This window comes from Oryzias melastigma, linkage group LG10 (assembly GCF_002922805.2).
Source record: "Oryzias melastigma strain HK-1 linkage group LG10, ASM292280v2, whole genome shotgun sequence".
NCBI lineage: Eukaryota > Metazoa > Chordata > Actinopteri > Beloniformes > Adrianichthyidae > Oryzias > Oryzias melastigma.
This window is the reverse complement of record NC_050521.1, coordinates 6,382,257-6,390,699: the sequence shown is the minus strand read 5'-3', so window position 1 is coordinate 6,390,699 and position 8,443 is coordinate 6,382,257. Positions and strand designations below refer to the sequence as shown.

Below are 8,443 nucleotides of genomic sequence, written 5' to 3'. Positions count from 1 at the left end.
CCGCCTGTAGTGGCCCCCGGCTGATTTGAGTTTGAGACCCCTGGTCTAAAGCCAATCAGGCCTTAGAACACAATGCATGCCACGTCATTCATAAATAAATAAAGCATGCATAATTGAAGTGAAAAATAAAATCTTGAAAGGTAAACTGCAATAAAACGGGAATTCTTAGATTGCCCCTTTACAAGCTCTAATCTAAATCCTATTAAACATCCTGAATCATCCCGTCTGCAGGAGACTCCCGACAGACCTGACACACTTGGAGCTGTTTGTCCCGTGAAAGTAGATCATTATACCTGTTAACAGGTGAAAAAGTCACATAAAAATATAATACGTTAGGAGATTGCAATGATTTTATCCAGGCATGTTTCACTTGTTTAAACATTTTCTTCTTCATCAGAAGATTTTTATCACGACTTTGTCAGTTTTAATAGTTTTTTTTTGTCCAATGTGGAGACGCGATGACTCAATGCTTCATGGTTTGTGAAATAATCTGGAGTTCTCTTTTCAGGTTTCATTGTGTTTGCCGTTTGTGTTGTGGGAAGCAGCCTGGTGCTCATCTTCGCCGTGGCGCCGCGGTTCGGGCAGAAGAACGTGCTGGTCTACATCCTGATCTGCTCTGTGATCGGCTCGCTCTCCGTGTCCTGCGTGAAGGGGCTGGGCATTGGCATAAAGGAGCTGTTTGCCGGGACGGCGGTGCTGAAGGAACCACTCTTCTGGTCTCTGGTCATCTGTCTGGTCATCTGCATAAGTGTTCAGATTAATTATCTGAACAGAGCCCTCGACATATTCAACACCTCCATCGTCACCCCCATCTACTACGTCTTCTTCACCACGTCCGTCATGGCCTGCTCGGCCATCCTCTTCAAGGAGTGGCTGCGTATGACTGTAGACGGAGTCGTTGGAACCATCAGTGGGTTTCTCACCATCATTTTAGGAATTTTCCTGCTCCACGCCTTCAAAGACATCCCATTCCATTGGAACTCCCTCCCTCTTTATCTGCGGAAGGATCCTCAAGACATTTCATTGCATCAGCAGCCATATGTGACGCTTCCTAGCCATGATCTGGAAACAGAGGGTGAAGCAGGGCTGTCCAAGTCTGGACACCTGAACGGTGGGTGGAGACAGCATCAGAGTACAGCCTGAAAGGACACAGTTCTCAGGCTCTCATCGTCCCCACAAAAAAAAAAAGTAGCTTTAATGAACATAAAAAAATTAGCGACTAATTTATTAAAATAAAAATTCTGTGTAAGCTGGAATTTTATGACACAAAGTCTTCCGTTTATAGGAATAGAGATGTAAAAAAAAAAATTCACAAGATTGCACCACTTTTACATTTTGCACCGAGCATCTTCCGACAGCAGGTAGCAGACGCGCTAGTAAACGCGCTAGTAAACGGTAGCAAAAGAAGAAGAAGCCCCTCCTTGCTCGTCTAGTGTGAAAACCATGGGCTAAACTCGCATTCAATAATGTCCAAAGCTTCATCCCTCACCTACGTTACATTTTATTTTTGTTAAATTATTTTATATTATTCTCACCAAAATACTGAGTATCATTTTTTCCTAAATGAATGTTTGATATAATTTTGCATTTTTATGTATATGAATGTAAAATTTTAACACGTTACTCTTACCTCTCCAAACCAGATTGTGCCTACTGCTACTGAAAGTAATAATTTAATAGTTTTGCACATCTATTTTAGTCTTTGTGTTTTTCTTAAGCAGCACTGAAGCCTGTTAGTTGTTTTAAAGCACTGTTAAAATGATGATGCAGATTCACAAGGTCAGAATTTGATCCTGTCCAATTCATTTTATTTTTTTTATTTGCTTATTTATCAAATGTAATTTATTTTTACATAATCAGTTAAACTGTGCCTTGAGGGGATTTGCATCAGTAAGACTATTATTTCAAAATAAAGCAGTTCTCCTCAGAAATGACTGAAGAGAAAAAAAAATAAATAAACAATCCATGAACTGATTTTGCCTTCTGTAAGTGAAGATCAATTCAATTTGGTAGACATCTGTTTTCTAGTTACTGTAATATCAAGTGCACCAAAGAATGTTGTTTTCGGATTCAAATCATTTCATTAAGCAATATTTTCCTGTCTTAACGTTTTGTTTTTGACATTGCTAGTAAAAACTGTTGAAAACACGTTGCCAGTGGATGGACAGAAGTTGTTGGCATTTGTTTATTGCATGTACAGTTCAGATCCCTCGGGATGTGAGGACATGTCTTCAGTCAACCTGTGAAGGAGTCCTGGTTTTGGGTTTAGTCCTCAATGTCCAACATTTTCCAGATGAATTGAATTCTTGAGCGGACACAGTCACCAGGAAACCACAGTCCAAGCATATGAACACACTCATACCAGCAGAGGACAAACGACACACTACAATTATGTACGGTTCCATACTTGGTGTTAGTCTCAGGCACTTTTGACAGAAGGAAATCTTAAAAGTTCTTCTTCTTTCTCAGTTGATAGATCCGTCAGGGTCGACAGCTTCACTCAGAGAGGCTGCAGATGTGCATGAGCTTCCTCGTCCTTTCAGTGACACGTTTTAGTCTAACATGCTCTCTGAGAAGCCGCCTTTGCTCCTCTGAGTCTGTTCCAGTCTATTGAGGATGAATTGGCTGGTGTCTATGAATCGCTCCACACAGTTCACGAAACACGATTCCGTCCTGGAGTCTAGTTTTGGCCCAGGTTTGTCCATGCACTTTTCCTGGAGACACACAACATATGTGTTAGGAGAAAAATAAAGATTCTGTAACTATAAGACATTGTTCAATAACATACATAGCTATACACAGAACTTTAAACTCCAAAAATATATGAATTATTACATAACCTCTTATTTTATAACCTTGAAAATCATGTTTTAGTTAAGGCTGATATGCAGTTCATAGACCTTTTCAGCTTAAGCAAAAAATGTAAAACAAAAATAGTAGTTTCTCATCTTTTGAGTCATTAAATTTGCACTTTGATCATCTTTTGACCTTTTTTGTAAAACATGTCTCAACTGATCTTAACTGCAACTATCACATTTTTAGCCAAAATCAAATAGCCTGTGTCTTTTTCTAATACATCGTTACTACACAAGCTTTAAAAAATTTGCCTCTGAGTTGTGGCTGAGACCGGTGGTTTGGAGTAAGCCCAACCCCACTTCCCGTCATCCATCTGCAAGCTTTACAGCCCCTGAAACCCCTGACCTAGCCTTACCGGTGCAGCAGGAACAACAACAACAATACTGGAGCTATCCAGCCATACAGTTTTAGGACAAATCCCATCTCAGATGAAGAAAACAAAGACCTACATGGATCTATTTGTCTGCAAGTGGATGCATCGGAATGGAGCGGAGCAGAAAGCTAGTGGCCCGCCCACTGTAGCTTCAACATCACAACTACAAGCTTTTCCAAACAGCCTTTATTTTGGTCTGCTCCTGATTCACAATGATTTAAATAAAGAAATATGTAGAAAAGCAATTTTAAGATTCATATATGTCCTCCACCATCAGAAAAATGCTACAACAGGTTAAAAACACAGTTGTCATCAGAGTGACCTTTTCAAGACTATGTAGATAATTTTAGGACAATTTGTTCTTGTACCAAAAGAGTCCAGGAATTATCCTAGCGCACAATTGTGATAGATAGTAAAAAAAAAAAAAAAAAAGTAAACCTTATTACTCCAGTTAATGTTTTTAAACAATTTATAACAAAAAAAAAATATTTGGGAGGCTTAAATTTTGACATTGTGATGTCACATTCTCAATTAAAGCATAATTAATCATAGTTGGACTAAGATAAAGTCTAAATGGCACCGAGAAACATATATTTTGGTTTAGTAAGAGAAACGACGTTCTTTGCAAGAAATGAACAACTCTTGTCTAATTTATTTTTGTTACAAGCAGAGAGCAATAAAGGTTTATCAAAACAACATAAAAAACCGAGTACTATTACGATTACGTTTTCTCAGAGTCCACTATTTGCCTAAAACGTGGGATCACATTAAGTCACACAGGAACACCAAAGGTCAATATCTAAAATAAACTTTTAAACAAATCCCAAACAAACGTTTTCCTGCTTCTATTATAAAGCTACTTTAGATGCGGACTGGAATGCTGTCGAAAAGCTCTGCTTACCCAGCAAACCTCCGTCATTTGGTGCACAAGCTGCTGAAACCTCTGCTTCTGAGACTCGATTTCGATGAAATGTTGAAGCTGAGGGTCAGCTGTTGCTCCTTGGCCGTCCATAGTTTCTTCAAACACGCCGTTACGACTGTTCAATAACTAGAATAATAGAAATCGGTAGCCGATTTTTTCTGACCTTCACGTGTGTGAATGAACGATGGGAAGCCGGAAGTGACCCAGCCAATCAGAGAGCGCGTTCGCGTGAGCGCATACGTAAGTGTTATACATATGGCTTTTCCATGGATATTTCTTTTTATTTTAATGAATAAAAAACTGCGAATGTCGTTTTAAAACATTTTATTGTGCCTGATAATGTTATACTAAAGTTTAAACGTTCAGTGTTAGAAAGTAGCCTGCTAAATTAGACAAATTTGCACACAGAACCACAAACATGTAAAAGCCTGGCATACTTGGCTTTATTTGTGCAAAACACGAGCTTACACTGCATTTTCAAAAATTATACACAAAGGAAAATAGAATATCCCACAGAGAAAAGTGGAAGTATGGATAGTCGAACTGAATGCATTTTTACAAAGAAAATGTAAAAGCAAGCGAGTAATAGTGATGTTTAAACAGACACATATTCACATTACGAGGATATTTGTATGGTCTTTAAATGCTGTGCTCAAACATGATTGTGTTTATCTTCCAGGAACAGACGGAGATGCTGCGCTGTGGAGGTGGGACTACTGGAGCTCATAGAGAAGATCCTGGACGGTCAGCACCAGCTCTTGAAAGGTGGGCCTCTCATCTGGCTTCTAAGTGTAAAGCAAAGAGCAACATTGGTAACTATACAAAAACAATCTCTCATATCTTCTTTGAAGGAGTTACATCGCTCTCTTACATCATGCCAACAGCTTGTCATAATTTTGTAGACTCTTTCATTGGCCAGTTGGGGGCGGTAGAGACGAAAGCCGTGTGAAACCTGGTCCACAATTTCTGTGTTGCTCAAGCGTTCGTATGGAAGTCTGCCCAAAGTGTACACCTCCCACATCAGTACCCCTAATAAAGAGCGAAAAGTAATTGTGTTAATGTGGGTCAGTTGACAATAAACAAGAACAAATGAGAAATTGTGTCAAACTTCCCACCATAAGCCCAGATGTCTGACTTGCTGCTGAATTTGCTGTAGAGAAGGACTTCAGGCGGAGACCATCGAACTGGGAACTTGGAGCCAACAGAACTTGTGTACTCATCATCTAAAACGTATCTGACGACATTGAAAAAAAGTTTTAGTGTTTTCTTATTGACTAGTGTGTCATACAGTAGGAAGTGTTTTACCTTGATAGACCAAAGTCAGTCACTTTGACTGTGCCATTTGCATCTACTAAGCAGTTCCTGGCAGCCTGTAAATAAAACAATGTCCTTGATTCAACCATAATCATTAAACGTAGCAGGGTTATCTCCCAAACTCAAACTGCTGGTTATCTGTGGGAATGTTACAAGGGTTGTTTTGCACTCTGAAACAGTAGATCTTTGTCTCTCACCAGGTCTCTGTGGATGTACTGCTTTGACTCAAGGTAGGCCATGCCCTCAGAGACGTCCTTGCACATTTCCAAAAGCTGGTCAGCCGTTGGGTGCTGGATCAGGCCTTCCTTGAGATATGTCAGCAGACAGCCATTTGCGAGAAACTCAGTCACGATATAAATAGGTCTTTGTTTGGTGCAGACGCCGTACAGTTGCACCAGGTTCTCATGGCGAAGCTTCCTGGTTTGAGCAAAAAGAGAAGGAAGTTCATTTGGTTTTCCTCAGAGGTTTTACAAACTACCTTCACCACCTGGGTGTTCATTGACGGGGGCTTAGCTGTGCTTACATCATGATTTTTGCTTCTTCAATGAAATCATCTTCTGACATGGAGCCCTCTTTAATCATCTTGATGGCCACGTCGTGCTGGCCCTGCCATTTCCCATACTTCACCACTCCAAACTGGCCTGTGCCGAGCTCTTTGATGAAGGTGAGGTAGTGGGGGTCAATCTCCCACACACCTGGAGGGAACAGGAGAACAGGCTGAAGAACTTCTTTTGTGTTTGTACAGAAACTTTTTGGATCTTTAGCACTGAAATTGCTCACAAAGAAACAAAAAAAAAAGATTTATTGTCAAATGTTAAACAAAATACACAAAACTTTGACTCTGCTGCAGACATATGCTTACCATAGCCGAGCCCTGCCGTTGACGGAGGTCGTGCCCGATTAGACACAATGTGCTTCAGCCTGCTAACCATACCTGGTGATGATAAAAGCAACTAAAGCCTCCTCATTTAGATACGCAGTTTGACAGTAAGGGTGACAAATACATGGCTGCCTGTAGTAAAAGCGTGAGGTAAAAGCAAAACAGTATATGGTGCACATATTCTAAACACCCCAATAAATCTGCAACTTTCACCAAGTTAAATACGCAATCATGCAGCTTTTAAATTGGACCCTTCCTATATACATAATTCAGTGCTCAGATTAGGATTTGTTTTTTGTATACGAGGATGATTAATTCAATATACCCACAAAACCACTGTAGTCATTTATTGTAAACTGTGGTCTTCTTCTTTTTCTCATTTTACTAGTATATATTTTTCACGCTGTATTGTTTTAAGTCTATTTTAGACTTTTTGGTGTTCAGTTTAAACGGTGACAAAAACAATAGATAATCAAAATCCTTTATTACTCCCACAATGGGGAAAGTAATAAAGGTTTTAACATGTTAAAATGTCAAAATTCTAATTTGAATCATAATAAAGTGTAGTTAAGATGATTTATTTCTACTGATATTTTTGGTTAAGGTTTCTGAGGGTTTCCCACTGTTGAGTAATTTCCCCTTTTTCCTGTTAGCGTGAGCTGACTTTATTTATACTGTTTTGCATACTGGTCTACAGGGTGGCATCTGTGCTGTGGCGGTACTGACCGGCTGCATTGTGCTGATGGTAGTTGATGAGCTCTGGGATGGTGTCAAAGTTGTGCTTCTCTGACAGATAAACCTGGCCCTGTGGGGTTGTGCAGATGTTGTAGTGTCTGCAACTTCCACCTGTTTCCCTGTAGAGGAAAAAAAAATGAAAGCCAGATCAGTCAGCAGATCCTGGTAGTCATCCTAGTCATTTATCACTTCTGCCTGGGCAGATATTACAGTATATCCTCAGTTAACCACAGTGTACATCAGTTTAACTAATAATGACAATAAAAAAAAGTTTTGCAGAGAGATTAGCCCAAATTTGGCAGAAAAAGATTTACATCTTTCTCTCTGTGGCCAGCCGTTTCCGCTTTCGTTACGCACAGTTCTTCTTTTCATAAGTTCACACATGACTGATCCAAAGGAGCAATCATATATATAAAAAAAACAAACAGTGGCAGTGTTTCCACAGGTTTACTCACGCGCCACTCTTGGCAAATAAAGATACAGTATATTTCCCAGCTTTGCTGGAGTCCCGCACCAAGAAACCGCCGTCTTTGTTCTGAAAGTGAACATTTTTAGAGTTTCAGACAAATGTTCCAGTTCCAGTTTGAAAAAAGTTGAGCATGTTGCAGCTACAGCATTTACCTCAGACTTTAACAGCTGTTCTGCTTGACTGCGGTTCATGTTCTTGCAGTACCAGCTGTCAAAAGAATTGCCAGAATTCATGAAACTGACACATATATCTGTGCCAACCAGATACAATACATAAACCTTTATCTTTATGAATTAGACATTTAAAAGTCTTAGAAACAGAACATCACCAACTTTAGAGAAAAAAGGTCGAGGCGGTACTTACTGAAATCTTTCAAGGCCGGTTTCTGTTTCTGCAACATAATTACTCGGTATATAGCCTTCCTTCCTGCAAAATATAATTTAAGATATCTAATTGAATTTTGTTTGAGTTAGCCTGATATTCTGCAATTAGAATAATAATAGTAAATGTTAGCCTATTTTTCGCACTATAAGGCACACTCAAAAGTCTTAATTATTAGAAAGGAAAAAAACATTAAACCTTATAATATGGACTACCTTATTTTGGATAGATTCTATTTCTGTTTACAGATATTGAACCAATTCTGAAAGCAACACAACTCTGTCAAAATGTTCGATTCGGTGTTACTGTGAATATGTTAATGCGGCTAACATGTAGCAGTGTCTGCATGTGGTTTTTTTTTCTTCTTTTTTTTGTGTTACTAACAAAGTTGCTAGTTAGCATGGTCACAGTAACATTTCTTTTAGTGTTGTCAGTCTGTTTTTTACGTGTTGCAAACAAAGTAGGAAGTTTGGGGTATTGTGAATAAGCTAACACGGCTAACCCGTAGTGGTG

The 8,443-nt window shown here is 39.3% G+C and overlaps 3 protein-coding genes across 7 annotated transcripts in view; 1 reads left to right on the top strand and 2 right to left on the bottom strand.

Moving 5' to 3' along the window:
* zgc:101583 (uncharacterized protein LOC494104 homolog) overlaps positions 1-1,516 on the top strand; it is a 5,398-nt gene extending 3,882 nt beyond the window's left edge. For both annotated transcript variants that reach the window (XM_024283739.2, XM_024283737.2), the window contains one exon: positions 509-1,516. In XM_024283739.2, coding sequence (XP_024139507.1) covers positions 509-1,143 — 635 coding nt within the window. In that variant the 3' untranslated portion in view covers positions 1,144-1,516. The remainder of the gene's footprint in view (positions 1-508) is intronic.
* A 651-nt stretch (positions 1,517-2,167) lies between these two features.
* Positions 2,168-4,368, bottom strand: timm8a (translocase of inner mitochondrial membrane 8 homolog A (yeast)). The gene is made up of 2 exons (XM_024283742.2): positions 4,131-4,368; positions 2,168-2,714 (listed from the first exon to the last, which is right to left on the bottom strand). Exons 1-2 carry the CDS (start codon positions 4,239-4,241, stop codon positions 2,553-2,555), a joined length of 273 nt encoding a protein of 90 aa, XP_024139510.1. The 5' UTR covers positions 4,242-4,368; the 3' UTR covers positions 2,168-2,552.
* Positions 4,369-4,572: 204 nt separating this feature from the next.
* btk (Bruton agammaglobulinemia tyrosine kinase) overlaps positions 4,573-8,443 on the bottom strand; it is a 10,347-nt gene continuing 6,476 nt past the window's right edge. For all 4 annotated transcript variants that reach the window (XM_024283729.2, XM_024283730.2, XM_036213934.1 and 1 more), the window contains 11 exons: positions 7,913-7,975; positions 7,702-7,756; positions 7,536-7,615; positions 7,072-7,199; positions 6,328-6,399; positions 5,989-6,160; positions 5,663-5,882; positions 5,457-5,521; positions 5,267-5,385; positions 5,023-5,180; positions 4,573-4,936 (listed from right to left, as the gene is read on the bottom strand). In XM_024283729.2, coding sequence (XP_024139497.1) covers positions 4,865-4,936; positions 5,023-5,180; positions 5,267-5,385; positions 5,457-5,521; positions 5,663-5,882; positions 5,989-6,160; positions 6,328-6,399; positions 7,072-7,199; positions 7,536-7,615; positions 7,702-7,756; positions 7,913-7,975 — 1,204 coding nt within the window. In that variant the 3' untranslated portion in view covers positions 4,573-4,864. The remainder of the gene's footprint in view (positions 4,937-5,022; positions 5,181-5,266; positions 5,386-5,456; positions 5,522-5,662; positions 5,883-5,988; positions 6,161-6,327; positions 6,400-7,071; positions 7,200-7,535; positions 7,616-7,701; positions 7,757-7,912; positions 7,976-8,443) is intronic.

What these genes read in the sequence shown, in the direction of transcription:
- timm8a (XM_024283742.2), bottom strand. Translation starts at nt 4,241, where the DNA reads ATGGACGGCCAAGGAGCAACAGCTGACCCTCAGCTTCAACATTTCATC. An exon ending in AAATGACGGAGGTTTGCTGG is followed by an intron (nt 2,715 to 4,130) that starts GTAAGCAGAGCT and finishes GTGTGTCTCCAG; the next exon opens with GAAAAGTGCATGGACAAACC.